The sequence below is a fragment of the Myotis yumanensis genome, unplaced genomic scaffold (assembly GCF_028538775.1).
Source record: "Myotis yumanensis isolate MYYU_CA2020_CCGP unplaced genomic scaffold, mMyoYum1.0.hap1 SCAF_17, whole genome shotgun sequence".
NCBI classification, from domain to species: Eukaryota; Metazoa; Chordata; class Mammalia; order Chiroptera; family Vespertilionidae; genus Myotis; species Myotis yumanensis.
Window position 1 is genome coordinate 15,704,728 of NW_027223768.1, and position 23,197 is coordinate 15,727,924.

A 23,197-nucleotide genomic window follows, 5' to 3' on the forward strand; every position below is an offset into this window, starting at 1 on the left:
GCTACGCTGGCTGGACTGGTGGTTGTTTTTCAATGAACATTGAGCAATTTTAATCTGAGAGCCCTGAGATACTTCCTCAGATGGGTTGATTTAGTGTTTCACACAGTGCTGTGCATCTCTTAGATCTACACACACCCTCATTCACACTTCCCGCTGGGGAACATGATTTCTCTATGGAGCGGAACCCCTTTTTTCTGTATCTCTAGGGGGCAGCATCGGCCCGGTATGCAGTAGATGCTCAATAAGTATCTTTATTTTATTTGTTCAAATAAGACATTCCATTCCCTTTTGCGCACTTGCGCCCCTCTTGAGAAGCCGGTTCCTTCCATTTACCCGCAGGTTGCGAGGTCCCATTAAGGTTCTCAAATTTCCCTGTTCTGTCTCATGCCCTTCAGTGACCTTCACACTTGCATGTGCAGCAGCCAACGTGCCACCCTGCTTGTCCTACTGGGGCTTCCTGACCTGGGATGAGATGCCAGCCCAAGGGCCCTGGGCGGGTGGTTCACAGTGCTGGCTCCTTTACACTTTTTAGATCATATTTTAAATTGCCACCCACTCAGAGAGGCCTTTCCCAACCACCGTATGGGAAAAGCTCTTTGCCCCAGTCACGTTCACCCCAGCACCGTCTCAGCTTCTGCACAGCACTCATTGTGTCACTGTTCAAAATCGTCTTTATTTATTTAGTTATTTAACCCCCTTCCCTCCCTTCCTCCCACACCATCTCCCCCACTCCAAGAACTTAAGCTCCAAGAAAGCGATGGTGTTTCCCCTGGCATTTTGCAGTGGGCTCTGAGCTACGCTGGCTGGACTGGACTTCCCCAGTTTTGCCCTAAAGGTCTTTTAACTGATTAGATGAGGCCCACCTACTTTATCAAGGTAATCTCTTTGAAAGTCAGTTTATTGTAGATGTTAACCACACCTACAAAATTCCATCACAGCCATGGCCAGTAAGGCTGAGTTGGTTGGAATGGCCGTCCCATAAACCAAAAGGTCAAGGGTTCAATTCCTGGTCAGGGCTCATACCTAGGTTTCAGGGTGTGTGCAAGAAGCAACTAGTTGATGTTTCTCCTTCACATCAATGTCTCTCTCCCTTCCTTTCTTTCTAAAAAAATAAAAATAAATAAATATTATTATTAAAAAAATACAATCACAGCAACAGTATTAGTGTTTGAGTAAGTCAGTACTATAGCCTAGCCAAATTGACATAAAGCTATCACACTAAGTTTGAAATCTCCATTAGATTTTTTTGAAAGAACAATTCTTAATATATATATATATATATATATATATGTGTGTGTGTGTGTGTGTGTGTGTGTATATATATATATTTCAGAGATAAAGGGAGAGGGAGTTCACAATGTTGTACAATCATCACCACTCTCTACTTCCAAAACATTTTTATCACCCAAAAATGAAACTCTGTACAATTAGGTAGTCATTGCCCATTCTTCCTTCCCCCAGGCCTTGACCAGAGGGCTGCTTTATGTATCTATAGATGTCTATTCTGCATATTTCATATGAATGGAATTATACAATATGTGACTTCTGTATCTGGATTATTTCACTTAACATAATGGTTTCAAGATTCACCCATGTTGTAGTATTTATCAATACTTCATCACTTTTTATCACTGAATAATATTCCATTGTATATACCATAGTTTGTTTCTCCTTTTTTGCTACTGTAAATAGTGCTGCTAAGAACATTCCTATACAAGCTTTTATTTGAACACTTGTTTTTAATTCTTTTGTGTATATATTCAGAGTGAAATCGCTTGGTCATATGGTAATTTTGTTTACTTATTGAGGAAACACCAAACTTTTTCACATCAGATGCACCATTTTACATTCCCACCAGCAAAGTCTGAGGGTTCCAATTCTCCAACTTCTCCACATCCTTGCTAACACTTGTTACTTTCTGGGTTTTTATGTCAGTTACTGCCATCCTAGTGGGTGTGAAATAGGACCTCATGGTTTTGACTCGTATTTCCCTAATAATTAATGATGTTGAGAAGCTTTTCATGTGCTTGTTGGCTACTATTTGTATATCTTTGGAGAAATATCTATTCAAGCCCTTTGCCCATTTTTTAATTGGGTTGTTGTCATTTTGTTGTTGAATTATAGAAATGTCTATTTTGAAATGAATTGACTCTCCACTCCAGTCCTCCCAGCCCCTCATTTAAAGAGCTCTCCCTCTTGTTTTAAATCCATGCGTAGGCAAATAGTTTCAGAGTTGAAGCGACCCTTAATGTCATTTAATCCACCTCCAGGATGTCCCTTATTCCTGCATTTTTTGAGTCCCTACGCTTCAAAATTGGTTGTCTACCTTTCGTCCTTCCTGCTGCACATTGGCCTCTACTGTTTTGACTCCAAGGATGAGAAAAGCTACACAAAAATTACAGATGAGACTTTAATTTAAGGATTCTAATAGATCCCAAACAAAGGTGACACATTTAGACCGGGATCTTCCAGAAGCAGCGGGTGACTCGATTTGCGCGAATGAGAAAGGACACGCACGCGCCGTAGAGCTGAGGGCATAGCGAAGCTAATAAAAGCGTGGCTTCTGCCCGAATTCAAGATGGCCGCCGGGATAGCCCGCCCTCGCCCCGGACTCCAAACACCATTGGTGGAGCTGCCCACCACTCATCCCCGCCCCGCGGAGGGGGCGGAATGACAGCGTCCCAATTTCCGGTTCCGGTTAGTACCAGGAGCCGGGTCGAGATGGAGGAAGATGTACACCGAAGCTGGCAGTCGCCGGGTACCGCGAATAGTCTGGGAGCTGCGGCCTAGCGGTCTGGGCGTGGAGTTCGCCTCAGGCGCGGCGGGACCGCCCTGTTCTGAGAAGGTAAGGAACCGCCGGCTTGGAGCGCCTAAGGGCCTGGACCTGTCAAGGAGGCTACGGGTGTCTGTGGTGCCCGGCTGCAGTTCCGTGGGAGCCCGCATGCTGTTTTGGGCATGAAGGACGACTCCAAAGGGGCATCTTTTCCTGTCGGAGGAGGATGAGGTTCGCCGACAGCCATAGAAGCCTGGCGAGGGGCCTGTCCGAGGACCCAGAGGTGGCTGTGCGGAGGCCAAGTGTAGAAAGGGGGTGTCACATAGAGGAGGTGGCGAGAATTGTCACGTGGGGTCTGTGGTGAGGGATCACGTGGGTACCTCTTGAAGACCAAGAGGCTGGGTGGGTATCTCACCTAATCCTGGGAAGATAATCTGAAGGGAGGGGCCAGAGATATCACCAAGGACGTCCTCTAAGGAAATGCATGCATTCGGTGTACATCTTCCTCCACCGTTAATAAGACAAGTGGTCCAGCATGTAAACGTATTCCCGTTCATGTGGATAGCTCCCACGATCCGGAGCGTTGCTGCAGATGCAGTAGGGGACAGAAGGAGGGAGCAAAGATCTTATTTCCAGTTGGGAAGTGGGGATCAAACCCCATGGGTGTCTTGTCAGGAGTTATAGAAGGTGATTTAATTTGATGGGGGTGGTTGGCTGAAAAGATCTGAATGAGTCTAGAAAACATTTTTAAAAAATACATTTTTATTGATTTCAGAGAGGAAGGGAGAGGGAGAGAGATAGAAACATCAACGATGAGAGAGAATCATTGACCAGCTGCCTCCTGCACGCCCCCTACTGGGGATGGAGTCCACAATCCAGGCATGTACCCTGATTGGGAATCGAACCTCATAGGTTGATGCTCAACCACTGAGCCACGCTGGGCCGGGCAGTAGTAGACATTGAGCCAAGTTCTGGTAACAAGTCTGGAGGGAGTAAGGGCTCCAAACCTAGTCATAAGGATCCTGGACTTTTGGATTCTTGTAATCATTTTTATATTGCTGATAATCCTTAATATTTAAAGTAATGTCTCTAAAATTCTGACATATTAATCATTCCAGATCTTGTTAAAATGTTGGTTGTTATTCAACAGATCTAGGGTGCATTCTGAAATTCTGTATTTCTCACAAGCTCCCACTGAGGTCCGTGCTGCCTGGTCTGTGTACCACTTTAAACAGCAATGATTTAGAGCAACATTGTCCAGTACAGCTTTCTGAAATGATAGAAATGATATTAGCTCATAAGAGTTGCATCACACTGTAATACAGTCATGTATCACATAACAACATTTCAGTCAATGGCAGACACATATACAACAGTAATCCCATAATATTATAATGGAGCTGGAAATTTTCTGTTGCCTAGTGACGTTGTGGTCATCGTAATGTAATGTTTTAGCACAACACATGTGTGGTGATGCTGGCGTAAACAAACCTGCACTGCCAGTTGTATAAAAGTAGAGCACAGACGCCCTAGCTGATTTGGCTCAGTGAATAGAGCGTCGGCCTGCGGACTGAGGGGTCCCAGGTTTGATTCCAATCAAGGGCATATGCCTGAGTTTCAGGCTCGATCCCCAGTAGGGGGTGTGCAGGAGGCAGCTGATCAATGATTCTCATCATTGATGTTTCTATCTATCTCTCCCTCTCCCTTCCTCTCTGAAATCAATAAAAGTATTTTTTTAAAAAGTAAAGCACATACAATTATGTTTATAATACTTGATAATGAACAATTGTGTTATTGGTTTAGGTATTTGTAGACTATACTTTTTTTGTTGTTTTGTTAATCTTCACCCATGGATATTTTTTTCATTAATTTTTTAGAGTCAGTGGAAGGGGTGGGGGAGGAGAGAGAGAGAAACATCGATGTGAGGAAGACACATGGACTGGTTGCCTCCCGCATGTGCCCTGACCGGGTTGGGAATCAAACCCTCGACCCTTCCGTGCATGTATGGATGCTCTAACCATTGAGCACACTGGTAGGGCTTACTATACTATACTTTTAATCATTATTTTAGAGTGTACTCTTTCTACTTAAAAAACAACAACTTTGCACTCTGGCTGGGTGGCTCAGTTGATTGGAGTGTCTTCCTGTACACCAAGAGGTTGTGGGTTTGATTCCTGGTCAGGGCATGTACAAGAGGCAACAGGTCCGTGTTTCTCTCTTTCTTTGTAAAGATCAGTAAAAAATCATATCCTTGGTGAGGATTAATAAAAAAAGGTTTGCTATAATCAGTATGCTGTGTTATACTGACAGCAGCCCCACCTATTTCATGTTTGCCAAATCTCTTGATTGCATTATTTTTGCTTGTGCTTGATTTAGTGTTTTATAAATTTAGTGCAGCCTAAGTGTACAGTGTTACAACAGTGTACAGTAATGTCCTAGGCCTTCACATTCACTCACTCCTCACTCACTCACCCAGAGCAACTTCAGCCCTGCAAACTCCATTCATAGTAAGTGCCCTATACAGGTGTACCATTTTTTATTTTTTATACTATATTTAGACTGTACCTTTTCTATGTTTAGATTCACAAATATTTATCATTGTGTTACAGTTGCCCACAATATTCAGTACAATATGGTAAATGTTTGTAGCCTAGGAGCAATAGACTATACCATACAGCTACCAATAGTAGGCTACACAATCTAGTTTTGTGTAAATTAACACTATGATGGAAGTGGAGCTCAAACTTGGACCTCTTGACTACTAGTGTTCCTTCCACAGCATGGCCTTGCCTTCCAGGTGACATTGCCTTGTCCTGAACCGTAATCTCATTTCAGAATCTAGTGAATAGTCAAGTGTGATTTTTCTACAAAGGAAAGTGGAAGTGGAGAGGATGTGTACTGAATCCACCAGTTTGTTCCTTTCCACTGCTGGGCTTGGTAATGAGGGTTCTGCCTCTGACATCTCATTTGATGACTTCGTAGGAAACACTTCAGCCTTCGTATCCAAGCAGTGTTAAAAGATGGGGGAAATTCAGAATTGGACCCATGTACACAAAATAAGGGTCTGGGAAGAGCCATAATGAGTTGGGCTGATTGAGTTGGGAAGGCTAAAGGAAGTTTGCATACTGGTATCTGCAAGGAGGATTTTCCAGAGGGTAAAACAAGAGGTACTGGTTTTGTTATTTGAGCAGGAAGTTTGGCATTTATATAATACTAAAGGCCTGGTGCACGAATTCGTGCATGGGTGGGGCAGCCTGGGCCGGCTGGGGGGAGGGGCTGCGGGAGGTTGGATGGCCTGCCCCACCCCTGATCAGGGTGGGGGAGCTGATCTGGGGTGGGCCAGCCAGGGGGAGGGGCCGCAGGCAGTTGGTCGGCTGGCCCTGCCTCCTGGTCGAACTCCCAGTAGGGGACAGTTTGCATATTAGCCTTTTATTATATAGGAAAAGAGCAGGTTGAGATCCCACCTTTTAGGAGCAGTCCTACTTTTTGAAGGGAACAGGGGTAGATGTAATGAATCTCTCCTTCAACTGTAGAGGCTTCTCTCTCTGAGGCATGACTCTTAGTGGTTTCTTCTGTCACCATGGCAATAATAAATTAGAATTACCTGCTTCAGCCTTGGAGAGTCCCTTTTCCTTCTGAGAATTTAAAATAGACTGGCCCGTGCGCGTGCGCACACATCACACACACACACACACACACACACACACACACACGCTAAATAAATACACAAAATAAAAAGAAATAAAATAGACTGGCACATGTCAGATGGAGGAAAGCAGGCACTGGGTCCTGCCTTAGGATTTCTCATCAGGAGATGTTGGTACTTTGTGATTCAGCTGACAAATTGAGATGGTGCCCACAAAACCAGGTCCTGGAACAGAATCCTTTGTTGCTCTGCTTCTCTGCCCTGCTGAGCATACAATTTGCATGATCCCTGTAGGAGTCCCTCCTGCTTGAGCCCTGCTGTATTTGTCCTGTGACAACAATGTGACTGCTCAGTCACTCAGCTCAGTCATTCCGCAAGCTCACTGAGAAAGCAGAGGCAGCTCTTGGTTTCTCTAGCACAAAGCTAAGAAATCCATAGGCAGCTGCAGGGCCAGGAGCTTGTGCTTAACCCTTGGGTGCCTGGCAGTCCTGAGGGCATTCATTCTGCTCCCACAGTGGGAATGACTTGGCTTTAGACCGAACAGAGTGATTTGTGGCGGAGCTCTTCAACTCCCAGGGGAGTAAAAGGACTGGTGGAGTAGAGAACAAATCTTGGCTCATATCCTGCTTTTACCACTGACCAGCTACGTGACCTTGGGTCTATTCCTTTTAATACAGCTGACCCTCTATTTCCTTAGCAGAAGTATCCAGCTGTGCACAGATTAGGTTGTAAGGTTGCACGGGGTAATAGGTATTCAGTAAATCCTAGTGTCTCTCTTCAACTCTCAATGGTAATGGAAACATGACCTTGGGACCCTGGATGACAAACACCCTGGGGCAGGGGAAACAGTGACCACCTTCTCTCGAAGGGACTCAAAAGAAAAGATTGCCCTGCTGGACTTGGTGGGGAGGAGGGGCCACTTTTGCCCACAGCAAATGGCACATCAGTGTTTCAGGGGTTCTCCTAGAACCCCATCTCTAACTTATTTTCCACAGTCTAGAGTCTCCATTCTGGCCAACCTAGTTGTTCCAAGCTATTGTTCTTTCCCTTTCACTGTCTACATGTATTCCTCCTTCACTCAAACTGCTTTGTCCTCCCCCAGGAAGCCTGTGTTGGTTACCTGTACCTCACCTATGCCTCACCTTGAAGGGAGGTTGTCCCTCAGTTCCCAGGCACTCAGTGTGCACTGCAGGATCCTGTACTTTCAAGAAAGCGACATAGTCCAGCTCAGGGAATACTGAAAAGCTAACCTTGCTTCCCCACTGACTTCCATGGAAAACCAAGAAACGACTTAGGCTAGTTAGGGCCTTGGCCTGGGGAAAGTGGTTGAAGATGGATTCTGGTTAAACACTTGACATGAGTTTTGCCAAGGCATTAGCACCGGGACTACTTGTGTAGAACTTTTCAACCCTCTAGACATGTCCATGTCCTACACAGGAGCACATTACATTGTTACTAAGAATGTGTCCACTATATGATGCCCTTTCATTTACAGTTCATTTGACAGTTCTTCAGTTGGAAGGTCCCGATTTTATGTAATTACTACACTAGTAGGCTTTTTTGTTTTGTTTGAAATTTTAAGCAATGGATACACTTAACATGAGGGTCTTGTGTACATTGATTTGCCCTGTATTCCTTTTAAAATATATATATATATATATATATATATATATATATATATATATATATATATATTTCTTTATTGATTTCAGAGAGGAAGGGAGAGAGAGATAGAAACATCAATGATGAGAGAGAATCATTGATCGGCTGTCTCCTGCATGCCCCCCACTGGGGACCAAGCCCGCAACCCGGGCATGTGCCCTTGGCCGGAATCGAACCTGGGACCCTTCAGTCCGCAGATCGATGCTCGATCCACTGAGCCAAACCAGCAAGGGCTGCCCTGTATTCCTTTTTAAAAAATTTGTATTGATTGATTTTGAGAGAGAGAGAGAGAGAGAGAGGAGAGAAACATTGCTTTGATTGCTTTGATGCATTGGTTGATTCTATGTGCCTGGGAATAGAACGGATGACGCTCTAACCAACTGAGCTACTGGGCCAGGGCTGTATCTGACATCATTCCCCAGAGAGATACCGTCTTTTTTTTTTTTTTTTTTTTTTAAACACACTGTGAGTTTCTTGAAGGCAGAGTCTTCTGTTACTTGAATCTCCCTTCATTGTACCTGGGACTGAGGCAATGATTTATATGCTTAGGGATGAAAGGGCCCAAACATGTTCTTTACCCTGTAGTTCTCAAGGCTCTTCAGGTGGTTCTTTTCTTTCTCTAGAGCGAGTTATCTAATAACCAGAGAGGACTCTGATCTTTGCCTGTTCCTAATGTTCTACTCTCATTGGAGAGTGGGGAGGTGTGTGTGAGGGGGTGCCCTGTGGTATGAAAGCCCCACTTAGCTTCTTCCCCACACTTTCTTCTAATGCAGACTGGGGAAAATATAAGTAGTGAGGGTGGGCCAGGGGAGCTCTGAGGGGCCAGCACAGAAACCATAAATGAAGTCAGGTGAGTCAGCTGGTAAAGGGTGAAAAAAAGCACTCTGCTGGGGATGCGAGGTCAAAGGCAGTGCCTCTTCAGTGGGCCTAGTGCTCAAAAATGGAGCACTTCCCCCTGCCTTTAGGAACCTCCTAAATGTCACATACTGGCATCCTATTAGCCCGCCGAAAGGCCTTACAGCCTGTCAGGTGGTTGGTTTGTCCATAGCATCCTGAGCTCTGCTTGGGTGAGCCAGAGGAGGAGGAGGAGAATGGGCCATGACATCAGGGCCCAGGCAGAGGCAGAGGGACCAGAATAGATGATAAACTGGGGGGTAGGGAGCTGACATGGGAGTGAAACCAGGGAAGTCACTGAGGTAAGGAAAGGTTTCTGGACTTGGGAAGGACTGATAAAGGAGAGAGAAGGGGGCAGTCTCCTAACCTGTGAAGGAACATGCAGAGCCAGACTGAGTTAAGTACCCCGGAAGATGAAGCCTGAGAATGGGGTTTCAGAGTCTAGCCAGGGGGGGAAAGTGTGAAGTTCTGAGGTCCTTCCTCACATCCCTCCACCCTGCTAAAATCCCCAGGACTTCGGGCACAATGGAAGACAAACGCAACATCCAGATCATCGAGTGGGAACACCTGGACAAGAAAAAGTTCTACGTGTTTGGTGTGGCAATGACAATGATGATCCGGGTCAGCGTCTACCCATTCACCCTCATCCGCACTCGGCTGCAGGTTCAGAAAGGCAAGAGCCTCTACCATGGGACCTTTGATGCTTTCATTAAGATCCTGCGAGCAGATGGTGTGACTGGCCTCTACCGGGGGTTCCTGGTCAACACCTTCACCCTCATCTCGGGCCAGTGCTATGTCACCACTTACGAGCTCACCCGGAAGTTTGTATCTGATTACAGCCAGAGCAACACAGTCAAATCACTTGTGGCTGGTGGCTCAGCCTCTCTCGTGGCCCAGAGCATCACAGTGCCCATTGATGTGGTCTCTCAGCACCTGATGATGCAGCGTAAGGGTGAGAAAGTGGGCCGCTTCCACGTGCGAGGGAACCCAGAGGGACAAGGAGTAATTGCCTTTGGCCAAACCAAGGACATCATCAGGCAGATCCTGCGGGTTGATGGGCTTCGAGGCTTCTACCGAGGCTATGTGGCTTCACTGCTGACCTACATCCCGAACAGTGCTGTCTGGTGGCCCTTCTATCACTTCTACGCAGGTAAGCAGGGACCCAGAAGAGGGGGGTGTGGGTTTACTAATGTGGCTAAGATACCCTTGTTCTGTACATGTGACAGAGGGAGATTTAATGGGAGAATGGGCCATTCATTCAGTAAACATTTGATTCAAGAGGATTCAAAGATGAATAATACATAGTTCTTAACTTCAGGGAGCTTATATTAAAATGGGGGAATCAGACAAGTAGAGTAGATTATTGTAGACCATTGTGCCATGCCAGCACGGCCAAGGGTGAACCTGAGGAGGGGCGGTGAAGGATTAAAGAAGACAGACAAAGAGAGTACAGTTGGGGCTGGGTGGATCTTCCATTCCTGGATGAGGACACAGAAAGGTCCAGCCTCCAAGCCCAGGCTTTATTTATTTTTTAATTATTTTTAAAAAAAATATATTTTATTGATTTTTTTACAGAGAGGAAGGGAGAGGGATAGAGAGTTAGAAACATCGATGAGAAACATCGGTCAGCTGCCTCCTGCATGCCCCCTACTGGGGATGTGCCCACAACTAAGGTACATGCCCTTGACTAGAATCGAACCTGGGATCCTTTAGTCCGCAGGCTGAAGCTCTGTCCACTGAGCCAAACCAGTTAGGGCCCAGGCTTTATTTTATAGTCAAAGCAAAACAAGGAAGTAGTCAACATGGTTGCAGTGTTGTGAGTTTCACCTTGTTTTGGCAGCACTTGCTGCACCTCCCGCGGCCCATTAGCTACCTAGGAAGGAACTAGGAAGGGGCTATAAGGTTAAGTTTAATTATGCTAAGAGGGCTCTGCCCTCCAAGCTAGGACTTTTTTGTGGCCCTGCCACAGGTCAGTCAGAGGCTTGACCCTATAGCCGCTCCCTACAGACCATAGAATGTATTCTTTATGCATTGCAATCAACTAGGGTTAGTGGAATATTGGCAGATAATTGGAAGATAGAAAAGGACAAAATTAAGGGGTATTTGGGATTTGAAGATAAAATTAATGAATAATAGTGAGGTTTTGAGTTGGATGCCTTTCCTCGGCATTGTTAAATTCAAGATGTGATATAACCATGAACCTCTGCACTCCTGTATTTTTTGTTCATAACACGTTTTACTTCTTTTTAAGTATTTCCCAGAAATGGGATTACTGTGTTAAAAGATAAGATTTTTGAGAGCCTCAATAAACATTGCCTAATTTCCTTATGAAAGGGCAGAACACATTGCCAAGTGTGTGCCTGCTGCCCTTGACGTGGCAGTTTTGGGTAACTAGCAAATTCCAGTTAGGGCAGTCTGTGCTTACAACCTCCCTAATCCTGCTGCTGGCCTCTAACCCTTGGCAGTGGGCATTCTGTCTTATCCCATCTGGAACTTCTCTAACCAGATTTTATAAGGACTTCCTAACCTAGAATCATTTTGTTTCTATGGCACTGTACTTTTATAGTTCTGTTTTTCTAATTGTACCTCTTCCTCCTCCTCCTCCTCCTCCTTTTTTCCTTCCTTTTTTCCTCCTTCCTTTTCCCCCTGTATCGCTTTCTCCTTCTTCTTAACTAGCTCACTTTATTTTTTTCCTCTCTGTTTCTGTCTTCTTCTGTTTAACACAAGAGTATCTGGTAAGCCCTGACCGGTTTGGCTCAGTGGATAGAGCGTCCGCCTGCAGACTGAAGGGTCCCCGGTTCAATTCCGGTCAAGGTCATGTACCTTGGTTGCGGGCATATCCCCAGTTAGGGGTGTGCAGAAGGCAGCTGATCGATGTTTCTCTCTCATCAATGTTTCTAACTCTCTACCCTTCTCCCTTCCTCTCTGTAAAAAACTTAATATATTAAAAAAAAAAAAAGTAAAATTCACATACCTGGACTCTTCTCCTGATCCTTTGTATCAGATTCTGTGGGAATGGAGCCTGGCAATCTCTTTGTCTTTTTTTAAAATATATTTTTATTGATTTCAGAGAGAAAGGGAGAGGGAGAGATAGAAACATCCACGATGAGAATCATTGATCAGCTGCCTCCTGCATGCCCCCCACTGGGTATCAAGCCTGCAACCTGGGCATGTGCCCTTGACCGGAATTGAACCCGGAACCCTTCAATCTACAGGCTGATGCTCTATCCACTGAGCAAAACCAGCTAGGGCGAGCCTGGCAATCTTAATGTTAAAAAAACTTCCTAGGAAATGTGAGCATGTTCTCTGGAGTCTATCTTCTCCCTTCTCTCTTCATTTGATTTCATTTACAAATGAGTTGTACTTTTCTAATATGTCCCAAAATCTCTATTTCCATTTCCAGACTAACCTCTCCAGAGCTCTGCTCCAGAAAAACATTCTGACTGACCTCTCAACTTGGATGCATGTATTTACATCTGAAATTTTACCCTATGAACTATTCTTTTTTCATATATACATATTCTAGTGGCCTGGTGCACGGATTCATGCACATTGAAAGGAAATTAATTAGGAGAAATATTTTAATACTAGAGGCCCGGTACACGAAACTTGTGCACTGGATGGGGGGGTCTCTCAGCTCAGCCTGCACCCTCTCCAGTCTGGGACCCCTCGGGGGCTCTATGAACTATTCTTCATCCCAATTTGGTTTTCTCTTCTGACTTCTTTCTATGTGTCAGTGGTCATGTTATTTTCCAAATTGCTGAGACTGAAGCCTTGGGGATTGAGCTTGGCCACACCCTCTTCCTTGGCTCCACATCTAGTCCTTGTGACCCCAAAATGTCTTTCCAAACTTTCTCTCCATTCCTGCTGCCTTTCCTGGAAACCATGCTACTGTTACCACCTTCCTGGACAGCAGCATCAGCCTGTTCTCTAGAAGCCTCTTCCTTCCTATCTATCACTCACTTCCTACTGGATTAACTTTTTAAACTCTGTGTTGTTCAGTAGATCCACTGCTTGCTGAGTAAAATCCAAACACTTCAGCCTGGCTTTAGCCTCTCTCTGTAGTGAAACCAAGTGCTGCTCCCCTGTGTATAGTCTGTGCTGCAACCAGCCAGCTACGTACAGTTCCTCAACCATGTGTCATCTCTCCTACCTTTGCTTTGTTCATATCACACCTCTGCTTCAGTGCCTTCCAGGGACACTTACCGGGGTGAAATCATGACTTAAGGGCTCCTTATTGCCTCCTATCCCATCCTCTCCATGTAGCCCTTAACCCAGAAGTGACCTTTCCCTCCTTTCAACCTCCATTATATTGCTTGAATCTTTCTTAAGGCTGTTATTACATTTTCCTTGATGTTATTTGTGTGTGCCTTATCTCTTCTACAATATGGAAAGATTCTTTTATTTTTAATGCATATTTTCCAGCAATATAGCTGGATAGGTTCTTAGATGGGGGAGGAAACTAACATTTGTTGACTCTCCACCATGTGCCAGGCTCTGTGACCACGGTGTCTCTGACTCTGGTGAATTGAAGTTCTCAGTAGATATTTGTTGAATGAGTAGACTGGTTCTCGTTATCCCATTTTGCTTAAAATCTACCAGTGCTGACTTGTGGGCATTTAGAATAAAATCTAATGCTTCCCGTGGTCAACACTGGTCTACATGATCTGGCTCCTGTCTGTCTCTTCAGCCCCATCTTGTGCTACTCTCCCCTTCCTCACTCTGGTCCATCTTCACTGCCTTTCTCTCAGTTTCTAACACACCAAGCTCCGTTCTCACCTCAAAGCTCTTGCAAATAATGTTCTTTCTGCCTGGAATACCCTCTCCCCTGTTCTTTGTGTGGCTGGGTCTTTCTCATGCTTCAGGCCTTGGCTTCCATGCCACCTTTGCAGAGTGGACTTCTTTAACTACCCAGCTAGAAAGAGGGTTCTTTCTGTTTTCCTTTTCAGCACCTTGTTTCCTTCAGAGCACTTGTTCTAATAGCACTTGTGATCATTTGCAGTTATTTTATCTCCAACCCCAGCTTCTTAATTAGACTGTAAGGTCCATAAGGCATTTCCCTGTCCATTTCTGTTTTATGTCTAGTGCTTGTCTCAGTGCTGGCATCTAGTAAGCATTAAACAAAAATGATTTATATTGCATGTCCAAAGTTATTTAGCTAGGAGAGACTTAAACCAAGTCAGATAATAGGTGCCCAGTAATCACTTGTTGAATGAATAATGGAGAATGAAAGACATGGGGCTCTTTCCCCCACCCTCTTGCCTTTGTTTTTCCATCTCTCCCTAAGCCCCAGGAAAATGGCATGTATGCATGTCTAGAATTGGCATCTGGATCCCACTGCAGCTTACAGGCCTGAGGGCTAGTGCAGACAGGCCCAAGGAGGCTGGCAATGCCAGCCCAGATGCTACCTTTAATGGTTATGAAATGCTTTCTTGTCAAGAGAAACAGGACACCCATGAGGAGGAGTCACCAGTTCACTTTGTTTCTATTTGTATGCTGACCCTGGGGAAGTAAATGATTAGAAATCAGGGGGAGATGGTTCTGGTAGGGCTTAAGGAATTCTGCCATGCTGCTGGGTCTTAGAAACTCTCACTTCTGCCCTGCCGACCCCTACCATCCTACTTATTCCCTAATATTTAGTTGCCTGGCTACAAAATACCCAAACTAGGAGCATGAGAAAAAAATTTAAAGGTATTATGGTGATTGAATTGTAGAGAGAAAACTGAGGGAATCTTTGAAGATGATAAATCTATTTTACATCCAGTCTCAGAGGAAAAGCCAAAGTCCTTGCAATGGCTTCAAGGTCCTAAATGACTTACCTCCTGGACCTCATCCAGTGGTCTCTCCCTCATTCTGCTCCAGGCATCTGGCCTTGCTGCCCTTTGAAGACTTAAGGTGTCTCAGGACCGTTACATAGGATGTTACTTCTGCTTGGAAAGTTCTGTCCACAACAGAGCCTTATAGCTTGCACTCTTTTTTAGGACTTCACTCAAACTTCACCTTCTGAAGAGGGCTTTCATGACCACCTTGTTTAAAATGGCAACCCATTCACACCCTACCTTTGGCGTTTGTTTCCTGTCTCCTTTCCTGCTTTATTTATTTTTTAAAAAGATATATTTTATTGATTTTTTATAGAGAGGAAGGGAGATAGAGAGTTAGAAACATTGATAGAGAGAGAAACATCGATCAGCTGCCTCCTGCACACCCCCTACTGGGGAAGTGCCTGCAACCAAGGTACATGCCCTTGACCGGAATCAAACCTGGGACCCTTGAGTCCGCAGGCCGACGCTCTATCCACTGAGCCAAACCGGTTAGGGCCCTGCTTTATTTTATCACCTTCTGACATAACTATATATTTTGCTTTTTATTTGTTTATTCAGGCAGTTAGAATGTAAATTTCACAAGGGCAAGGATTTTGAGGCTCTTTTATTCACTGTTATATCCTCAGAACCCACAGGGACTGGTTCATGGTAGCCATTCAGTACATCTTCATTGAATAAATTAATGAGCTCTTGTCTTTCACTTCTAGAGAGAGTAAAGCAAAAAATTCAATTGTAGGTGAACTTCTCAGTGATACTGGGAATGGGTGAATCTGGGTATTATTCAGTCTTCTTTTGTTTTGTTTGTTAATCCTTACCTGAGGATATTTTTTCCATTGATTTTTAGAGTGGAAGGGAGAGGGGGGAGGGAGGGAGAGAGAGAGAGAGAGAGAGAAACACATAGATGTGAGAAGACACATCGATTGGTTACATCCTGAATGCAACCAACTGGGGATGAGGATCTAACCTGCAAGCCAGGTACGTGCCCTTGACCAGGAATCAAACCTCTTACCCTTAGGTGCACGGGCAACACTCTAATCACTGAGCACACCAGCCAGGGCTATTATTCAGTCTTCTTCATCAGCATTTTGAAAAATAAATTTTTGTTTCTTAATATAAGCTGTAGGGTATGACTTTCTCTTTTAATTGTAATTTTGTTGTTATTTGTAAAAACACATGATTCAAAATTCAAAAGGTAGGGCCCTAGCCAGTGCGGCTCAGTTGGTTGGAGTGTTATCCTGTGCACCAGAAGGTCAAGGCTTTGATTCCAGGTCAGGGTGCATGCCTCAGTTGTGGGTTCGATCCCTGGGGGCGTGTGCGAGAGGCAACTGATTGATGTATCTCTCACATCGATGTTTCTCTCTCCCTCTCTCTTCCTCCATCTCTAAAATCAATTTTTTAAAAACTTCTTAAAAAATTCCAAAGGTAGGAAAGAAGGGTATACTGTGAAAAAGCCCCATCCACCGCAGTCATACAACTCCCTGCTTTAAAGACAATCAGTGTTACCAGTTTTTTTTAATGTTTATCTTAAAATATTTTTTTTATGTATTTCAGAGAGGAAAGGAGAGGGAGAGAGAGAAACATCAGGGATAAGAGAGAATCATTGATTGGCTGCCTCCTGCATGACCCACACTGGGGATTGAGCCTGCAATCCTGACATGTGCCCTAACCAGGAGTCAAACTGTAACCTCCTGGTTCATAGGTCGATGCTCAGTCACTAAGCCACGCTGGCTGGGCAGTGTTACCAGCTTTTAATGTATCCAACCAGTTATTCAGTGCATATAATAGAAAATATGTACTGTGTGCTTTTCTAGCCTATGGGTTGGGCGAAGCAGAACACAAGCATAAGATGGTTATATCAGGAAGGATTTCTGTCCATCAGATGAAAGGAGTCAGCAAGCAAAGAGGTTTTGAAATTTCCCTCTCCAGAGATGTAACCAAGATGACTTATGGATGGAGCCTCAGATTTATAATTTTTTGTTGGTTCAGAAGGAAGCAAAGAGAAATAAAGATGGGCGTTATGCGGATGGGGGGCTCTGAGGTGGCTAAGGATGGAAGGTTTGTCATCATTGGCCCAATTGGTAGAAGCAGTGTGAGGGCAGACAGGGTGGTACCTCATGTCTGAAGGCATTGTCTTTCCCTCCATTCCAGAGCAGCTCTCCTCCCTCTGTCCTAAGGAATGCCCTCACATTGTGTTCCAAGCCATCTCAGGGCCCCTGGCTGCAGCTACGGCTTCCATCCTCACCAATCCCATGGACGTCATCCGAACCCGAGTGCAGGTAAGACCAGCCTCCACCGCAACCCTCCTCCCGCATTACCCGTTAGAAGTGTGATCTTTAGGCCTTCCAGCCTTCCCCTGACCTCTCTGTGTCATGGCTGTGTAGGTCAGCCAGCATCTCTTGGTCATCCAAGCCCCTTCCTTGTGGTTATGACTTAGCATTTACAGAAACCAGCTGAGCACTTTGAAGTACCTAGAATGTTTTTCTCATCCTGTCTGCTAGCTTGCATGTTTCTGTTCCTTTACTTGCCCATGCCTCTAGGAATTCTTGCTGGTTTCTTCTTACAGCCTTTTATCCTATTAGCATAGCTTATAACCACCTTTTCCTTACCTGCATTTAGAAATATCAATTTCAGTTCATTTCCTAGGTCTGTTTGGTTTCTCTCTGTGAGCTCTCTACAGGCAGTGAAATTGTTCTTTTTTTTTTTTTTCCCCTTTTGTGCCCACCAGAGAATATGTTTTTATTGACTTTAGAGAGAGAGGAAGGGAGTGAAAAATGCTGATGTGAGAGAGAAACATTGATCAGTTGCCTCCCGTATACGCCCTGACTGGAGATTGAACCTGCAACCTAGATATGTGTCCTAACTGGGAATTGAACCCGCAACCTTGTTATGTGCGGGACGACACTCCAACCACCTCAGCCACACCAGCCAGGGTGAGACTGACTGTTCTTGAATAGGTTTCACAGATTGTACTGTGTGGACTCAGCAAAAACGCCGACAAAGCCCTTGGTAGTGCTGTGCTGAAGTTATAGTTCCTGTCTTCAGTCAGCTCAAAAACAATTTCAGGGCACCTAGTTCAAGGAAATAGAATTTGAATGATGACATATAAAATATAAATGGCAGGTTTTGCTGTATAAAGCTTTAAGTCAAGAGAATGGAGGGTTTTACTATCTGATTTGGATAGCTTCAGAGGCAAGCTGAGGAGGGGAGAGAAGAAAAATAACCATAACAGCTTGGGAGTGCAGTTAGCTTCCCTAGCACCAGGATGTTGGGATGGAGGTGGCTGGTAAATCTAGGTGTATTTTTTTTTAATCATTTTTTTATTTTTCAATTACAGTTGACATACAATACTGTATTAGTTTCAGGTGTACAACATAATGATTAGACATTTATATAAATTACAAAGTGATTATCCCGCTAAGTCTAGTACCCACCTGACACCATCCATAGTTATTATCATATTCCCTGCTGTACTTTACACCCTGGCACTGTTTTCCTAACTGGCAATTTGTACATCTTAATCCCTTCCCCTTTTTCACCCAAACCCCCTCTCATGTGGCAACCATCAAAACGTTTCCGTAGCCCTAGCCAGTTTGGCTCAGTGGTTGGATTATCAGCCCTTGGACTGAACAGTCCTGGGTTCAATTCCAGCCAAGGGCACGTATCTCAGTTGCAGGCTCGATCCCGGGCCCCGGTCAGGGCAAGTGCAAGAGGCAACCAATCCATGTGTCTCTCTCACATCAATGTTTCTCTCTCTGTCTCTCCCCCTCCCTTCCACTCTGTCTAAAAATCAATGGGAAAAATATCCTTGGGTGAAGATTAAAAGAAAAAAAATGTTCTCTGTATCTATGAGTCCGTTTCTGTTTTGTTCATTTAGTGTTTTAGATTCCACATATAAGTGAAATCTTATGGTATTTGTCTTTCTCTCTCTGACTTAATTCATTTAGCATAATGCCCTCTCGGTCCATTCATGTTGTTGCAAATGGCAAGATTCCATCCTTTTTAAAAGTTGAGTAATATTCCATTGTATATATGTACCACATCTTCTTTATCCATCATCAATCGATGGACACTTAGGTTGCTTCCATTGCTTGGCTATTGTAAATAATGCTTCAGTTAACAGGGATGCATGTGTCTTTTCGAATTAGTGTTTTGGGTTTCTTCCAATAAATACCCAGAAGTAGAATTGCTGGGTCCTTCTTTGCCTTTGTGATGAACTCCTTTATCCTTGTCTGGGAAAATCTAGATATTTTTATCTCAAGAAAGAATGCCCTCCCCCCAACACACACATTTGAAAATGAGTACTAGTAAGTTGGCATCTGATTAGTTTGTAAATAAAGTACAGAGGTTCCATCTTCATTCTCTCCTGAGCCTTGTCCTGGGTGTTCCGCAAGGAGATCCAGGGAAAGGATAGGTCTCTACTCGGAGGTGCTTCCAGGCCAGAGGAGACAAAGTGCATATGAGGCCAGAGGTATAGCTGAAAAGCCCTTGACGTGACCGAGGATAAGTGTGAGGGTTAGGGGCGCAGAGGACTGAGAGGAAGACGGGAGTGTGGAGAAGGGTGTTAAAGGAGGCAGGACGAGCGGGTAGATGTTCTTAGCCATAGGTGGGACCACCTTGTGAAGGTCATACAGTACAGGAGGAGGTGTAACAAGGAGTGCATCTGTCCTGCCTTGACTGAGGGTCTGAGTGGATGGTATCTAAAGATATAGTTTGGTGGCAGGATTTAGGGGGGGGGGGGGGGGCAGGACTGTTGAGAAAGAAAAGATTCCTGCCTTAGCCAGGCTTCCAATGTGATAGGGAAGGTAGGTGCCTGGGAAACAACAGAGTCAGAGGGGGGACTCCAGCCATGGGGGTTCAGAGGGATTGAGATGATCAGAGTCAGAATCACAGACGGGCAGAGCTGCAGAGGGCCTTAGAGGTGATTGAATCAGCCACCCTGAGACCAGAGAGAAGCACCCAGTCCAAAGCTCATCGCTGTAGTTTATCTAATGACAGTAATGACTAATGCTTATTGAACACTTACTGTCTGCCAGGTCCTGTTCTCAGCTTTTACAAGTCTTCTTTAGTTTACCGCTCAGAACCACATGGCATAGGGACTATCACTGTTTTGTATTCAAGGACACTGAAGTGCAAAGAGTGAGTTAAATTACTGAGGTTATGCTGTTAGTAAATTGGGGAGCAGAATTCAAATTCAGTTTTCCCTAAGGCAGAGGGAGAATGAGCAGAGGAGGTTTGACTGCAGACCATGACCCTCCCACTGTGTTGACTTTTCCAGGTTGAGGGCAAGAGCTCCATTATCCTGACCTTCAGACAGCTGATGGCAGAAGAGGGGCCTTGGGGCCTCATGAAGGGCCTCTCAGCCAGAATCATCTCAGCCACGCCCTCCACCATTGTCATTGTGGTAGGCTACGAGAGCCTCAAGAAACTGAGCCTCAGACCTGAGCTGGTGGACTCGAGACACTGGTAACAGTGTGGGAGAGAAGCCTCTGTTTCCCACACGACTCTGGGTAGGGGACAGAGTAGGGAGACAGCACCCGCTCTAAGTGCCCCTACCACATACCTAGCCCTGCCCTGGGCCAGGTGCCCTGTAGGGGACAGGAACTGAGACTTTGAACTGCTCTTGCTGAAGAGGCTCACACCTGCATCTCCTGCCCCCATTATTTAGTTCTCCTACCCAACTGGGCTCCCTCACTCGGTCCCTGTACTCCATCCTGCCCTAAGGAACCCACCCTCCCACTAGTCCCACTCTCTGCCTCCCGTTAAGCCTTCTTCTGGTTTCCCTTTCCATCTGTGTCCCTGAGAGCCTGATAAGAGCTGTACATAGAGCTTGCTTACTGCCACTGGTTCTTCCACTTGGGCCGTCAGCCCAGATTCCAAGCAGTTTGCCATCAGCCTTTTCCTGCTTCGTCTCTTAGGCTTATTTTTATTTTGGGACTGATTTGCCCACCAGACTACTCTGCTTTTTCCTGCCACTGGGGGCAAGGTGCCAGGCACTTTTGCACAGGGAGTAGGCACAGCAAAAGCTTCAGAGTGCTCATCCTCTCTTCGGAGTTATTAGATGGGGAGAAATGTTAATACTTTATTTTGTGTGTTTATATTGTTTTAACATCTGTGAACCAGGTTACTGTCTTTGTCCTGCTAAAGCACCTGTCCAGTCCTGCAGTCAGAGCCCACCCTTTCCTCAGAAAAATACAATGTAGCTTTTCTTTCAATCTCAGTTCCCTATCCCTTCCATGTCCCTGCAGTCCCAGGACTTAGAAGCTGCTGGCTTCCCCTGGCCCAGACGACTACGGTGGTAGGCACAATTCTAAGTAGATCAGGCTGCCCGGGGCACACGGGACTTGGAGCACTACCCTGAAAAGTCAGATTGAGAGAGTAGCTGGCTTGGATAGGCCAAGAGGGCATGTGTGCCCCAGCCCATCTCCCAGCCCAGCTGAGCCAGGCCTAGGAGAGGGCAGTTGTAATACATCTATATCCCAATCACTTGGACTCACGGAAACGGATGTTGTCTCAGTCTCTGATACGTGGAACTGTTTGTGTTTTCTTCTCCCCAATGTGAAGTCATCCCAGTCATGGTACCCTCTCGTGTAGGGGTCGCCAACCGGTGGTCCTCGGATCACTGCTGGTCCGTGAGGTCTGTGAGGTCTGAAAGGTTGGCGACTGCTGCTCGAGAGGGATGCTTGGAAGAGAGCGGGTCAGGAAGTCGCCCAATACCAGGACCACTACACACCAGCCTGATACTGCCGAGATTACCTGTTGATGCTCTCAGGAGCTAAGTGAGGAGCGTTCCTTCCCTGCCTCATCCTACCGTGTCTACCAAGCCTGTGTTGCAGGTGAGAGAGGTGCAGCAAAAAGGATGAGAAGAAGGCATATCAAACCCTGCACTTGTACTTGAGACATTTGGCCAGGATGATCCTTCAAACCTTCTTATTGGTCCCGCCCACTGGGAAGGGCCATGGTGCCAATGGAAAGGTGCTAGCTACCTTTTGAAGCCTTGCTGTTTCTTACAGCTGCCCCACATTCTGTCGCCCTGGCCAGATCAGAATCTGAAAGACACATTTTCCTACCTTCGCCACTGACACTGCCCATCTTGGTCTTTTATCTTTGAGGGTTATTGTCCCTTATTTTGCTTTGCTTTTTCTTGCACTTTGTCAAGATTCCTTCCCACCCACAAACGGTCATCCAAAGGGTTAGGCCCACAGATCATTCTGAATCTTCCTGCCCCTCAGTCACCCCTTTACCTTAAGAACCACTAACATAACAGAAGCCAGCCTTCTTTCTCTGTCTTTTGTTCCATTGATTTTTAAAAAATATATATTTTATTGATTTTTTTACAGAGAGGAAGAGAGAGGGATAGAGAGTTAGCAACATCGATCAGCTGCCTCCCGCACCCCCCCTCCCCACTGGGGATGTGCCCGCAACCAAGGTACATGCCCTTGACTGGAATCGAACCTGGGACCTTTCAGTCCGCAGGCCGACGCTCTATCCAGTGAGCCAAACCGGTCAGGGCCATTAATTTTTTTTTAGAGTGGAAGGGTGGGGAAGGGGGAGAGAGAAACATTGATGAGACATCAGTTGGTTGCCTCCCGCACCCACCCCAACAGGGGCAGAGATTGAACCTGCAACCCAGGTACCCGTCCTTGACCGTGTCCTTGACGGGAACAAACTCCAGACCCTCTGGTGCACAGGCCGACACTAACCACTGAGCACGCCAGCCAGGGCAGCCTTGTCTCTGTCAACTCACGCTAGTGACCCCTTTGGAGATTGTTTTTCAGCCCACACCTTCCCCTCCCTGAAGCTTGTCCCCACTGGGCAGAGTGGGTGAAGTATCACGGACAGGGGTCGTCTCCTGCCTCGCACCTTAGGATGGTTCTCCTTCCCAGACTCCTTTCCTTCTGATTTATTTTATGGTACAGTATTTCATAGCCATTTACCCATATTCTCATTCTCTCTCTCTCACTCACACACACACACACACACACACACACACACACGTTTCAAAGGATGATGAGTTTTTTTGTTTGTTTTTAGTGAAAAGAACCCCTGCCCCCTACTTCCCTATCTAATTGGGTTCGAATAAAACATGTCTTGGTGGGACTGGGACAGTGGGCTTCCGTTTTCCCAGGACCATAGAGCGGACCAGCTGGCAGTTCTCATGTGCCGGTCCAGAGCCCAAACTGGAAGAAACTTCGGAGGCCAGGCAGACGGGACAGCTGGTGGGAAAGCTGATGGGCTATCGAGGGACCGGGGAATGAAATAGACGCGGCTAACATTTGATAAAGTGGACTCTTGTGAATACTAACTGCGAACACTCATTCACTGTTGCACTGTACGAAGTCTTTGAAGTGTAATTAAAAGTTTGTATTGAGCCCTGAGCTTTTGGCTGGCGCTTGTTTTGCC

At 45.6% G+C, this 23,197-nt stretch overlaps 1 protein-coding gene across 1 annotated transcript; it reads left to right on the plus strand.

Moving 5' to 3' along the window:
• Nucleotides 1-2,702: 2,702 nt before the first annotated feature.
• On the plus strand, nucleotides 2,703-23,172 carry SLC25A44 (solute carrier family 25 member 44). Its single transcript, XM_070396252.1, has 4 exons — nucleotides 2,703-2,845; nucleotides 9,488-10,125; nucleotides 16,946-17,073; nucleotides 20,073-23,172. The coding sequence occupies exons 2-4, from the start codon at nucleotides 9,501-9,503 to the stop codon at nucleotides 20,262-20,264; spliced, it is 945 nt and encodes a 314-aa protein (XP_070252353.1). The 5' UTR covers nucleotides 2,703-2,845; nucleotides 9,488-9,500; the 3' UTR covers nucleotides 20,265-23,172.
• Nucleotides 23,173-23,197: the final 25 nt, after the last annotated feature.